Source organism: Halyomorpha halys, unplaced genomic scaffold (genome assembly GCF_000696795.3).
Source record: "Halyomorpha halys isolate HHAL.00 unplaced genomic scaffold, Hhal_1.1 Scaffold233.1, whole genome shotgun sequence".
In the NCBI taxonomy this organism is placed as follows: Eukaryota; Metazoa; Arthropoda; class Insecta; order Hemiptera; family Pentatomidae; genus Halyomorpha; species Halyomorpha halys.
In genome coordinates, this window is record NW_027111122.1 from 531,189 (window position 1) to 534,161 (window position 2,973).

Below are 2,973 nucleotides of genomic sequence, written 5' to 3' on the forward strand. Positions count from 1 at the left end.
CTCCCTCCCTCTCCCTCTCTATATAATTGGGTATTGATTCCTCCGCGTATCAAGATAATCGAACCCAATACATGTCGAAACTGAACAATATAATGGTAATAAGTTTGTCAGTAATGTTTCTACTAGTTTGTTCGGTAAGTCCATATTGATTGAAGGAACATATTGTCCTTGAGATTATTGTTAGTAAGCGATAATTTGTTTTTATGTATTAACTATCATTTAAGGCAATTAAAGTCAGTGATTCAATCTTTTTTTCAAAGTAGTAAAATTAACGTAGTCATAGTTACAAGAATTCTAGGAAAATAAGTGAATGGAATCAGGTATATATCATATTAATCAAATATATTGTCATTTTAGGTTAAAGGGGAGAGAGATGAAGGACATTCATCAAGCACAATCGGCCCGCGTGATGATACACTACTACATCTGTTCATTGGAACCGGAAATATCAATGAGACTATAGAACTTCTAGAACATGGCGCTGGAATCAACAGCAGAGGAAAAGATGGATCCACGCCTCTCCACATTGCAGCCAAGAAGGGCTACAAAACTATTGTTGATTTGTTACTGGAAAGAAATGCAACTATGGATATAAAAGACGATTATAATAACACTCCTATACATAATGCAGCAACTTATGGACATTTGAATATTGTTAGGGCACTTCTAGATCACGGTGCTAGGGTCAATATTGTGGGATATTCAGGAAGAACACCACTGCATATTGCTGCTATGGTGGGCTACGAGGATATTGCTAAATTGCTATTGGAAAGAAAAGCAACAGTGAATATAAGAGACAATGGTAATGACGTTCCAATACTTCATGCATCATATAAAAGGTATCTGAATGTTGTAAGGGCACTCCTAGATCACGGTGCTAATATCAATAGTAAGGGATATTTAGGTATGACAGCACTGCATATTGCTGCTTCGGAGGGCTATGAGGATATTGTTAATTTGCTATTGGAAAGAAATGCAACTGTGGATATAGGAAACAATCGTAATGACGTTCCAATACAATATGCAGCATATAAAGGGCATCTGAATGTTGTTAGGGCGCTTCTAGATCACGGTGCTAGTGTCAATAGTAAGGGATCTGAAAATAGAACTGCACTGCATCTGGCTGCCAGTAAAGGCTACGCAGATATTGTTAATTTTCTATTGGAAAAAAATGCGACTATGAATATAAGAGACAATGGCAATGACGCTCCAATACATTATGCAGTAAAGTATGGGCATTTGAATGTTGTTAAGGTTCTTCTAGATAATGGTGCTAATATTAATAGTGTGGGAAAGTCGGGTAGGACACCACTGCACTTCGCTGCCCAGGGGGGCTTTGAAGATATTGTTAATTTTCTACTGGAAAGAAATGCAACTGTGAATATAAGAAATAATATCTTTGGCACTCCAATACATGATGCAGTATTTAATGGGCATTTGAATACTGTTAGGGCACTTCTAGACAATGGAGCTAATATCAATATTAAGGGACCTGAAAATAAAACATCACTGCATATCGCTGCCATGAAGGGCTATGAAGATATTGTTAATTTCCTACTCGAAAGAAATGCAACTGTGGATATAGGAGACATAAGTAATGAAGTTCCACTACATGATGCAGCATTAGAAGGGCATCTGAAAGTTGTAAGGGCACTTCTAGATCACGGTGCTGGTGTTACTATAGATAGTAAGGGATTTTCTGGTAGGACGCCACTGTTAAGTGCTGCTATGATGGGCTATGAAGATATTGTTGAATTGCTACTGGAAAGAAATGCAACTGTTGATCAAAGATTAGAAGATAATAACACTGCAATACATTATGCAACAGCTCATGGGTATCTGAATATTGTTAGGGCACTTCTAGATCACGGTGCTAGTGTTAATACTGAGGGAATGTTGAATAATACACCGCTGCAAATTGCTGCTTCGGGGGGCTACGGAGATATTGTTAATTTGCTATTGAAAAGAAATGCAACCGTAGATAAAAGAGATATTTATAATAACGCACCAATACATTATGCAATCAAGATAAGATACCTGGAAATGGCTATTCAACTTCTAGATCACGGGGCCAATGTTAATATGAAAGGTGCAAATGGGGACACACCGCTCATTTTAGCGGTTGATAATAACACTAAATTCATGGAGGTCCTAATATCACGCGGGGCGAATGTTGATTCACAAAACCTTCTTGGCCAAACGGCGCTCCATGTTGCCGCTGCCGAAAGTTACTATGCTGCCGTTGGATATTTGCTATCCCAGAATCCGAGTTTAGGATTCCAAGATATATTTTGCTATCCTCCTCTTCAAAGAGCCGCTAATAATCTAAACATGAACTTAATAGATATCTTCTTGGATTACGGGGAGGACATTAATAGAAGAGGTTGTAATAATATTACAGCTTTATATTTAGCAATAGAAAATAACAACGCTGAGTTTGCTGAATTTCTTTTGTCTAAGAACGCTGACCCCAATGTGATGAGTGAGGAAGGGAAAACACCTCTAGATTTAGCTTATTCCATATCTTCTGAGGAATTAATTAAATTACTTTTAGAGCATGGTGCAAAGGTAGAAGATAAAAGTTTTTTAGGATCAAAAATTCTGTACAATGCAGTTTCAAAAAAAACGTTGAAACTCATAAAGCTTTTAATGAACAGTACAGAACATTTTGAGTCTTACCCGACTGTTATTCTAAACTATGCCATCAGAATGATATATCTTGAAGGAGTGCAACTACTCATCAAACACGGAGCAAATATAGAAAAGAAAGATGTTCACGGCAATCTTCCTCTTTCTTCAGCTGTAATGTCGAAAAATGTAGAGATGGTTGAAATAATTCTGCAAGCAAGTGCGCGGAAAGTTGCAAGTGCGAATTTCACGACGTTTATAGACGCACATTCAGATATAGAGTTTATTACTACTCCGAATAACGTAACAGAGATCCATAAATCAACAGCACTCCACATTGCTTCC

At 37.4% G+C, this 2,973-nt stretch overlaps 1 protein-coding gene across 1 annotated transcript in view; it reads left to right on the top strand.

The window, feature by feature from the left end:
* LOC112211896 (ankyrin-1-like) overlaps positions 1-2,973 on the top strand; it is a 14,556-nt gene that overhangs the window by 10,443 nt on the left and 1,140 nt on the right. The window contains exon 2 of the mRNA XM_067049199.1: positions 358-2,967. Coding sequence (XP_066905300.1) covers positions 358-2,967 — 2,610 coding nt within the window. The remainder of the gene's footprint in view (positions 1-357; positions 2,968-2,973) is intronic.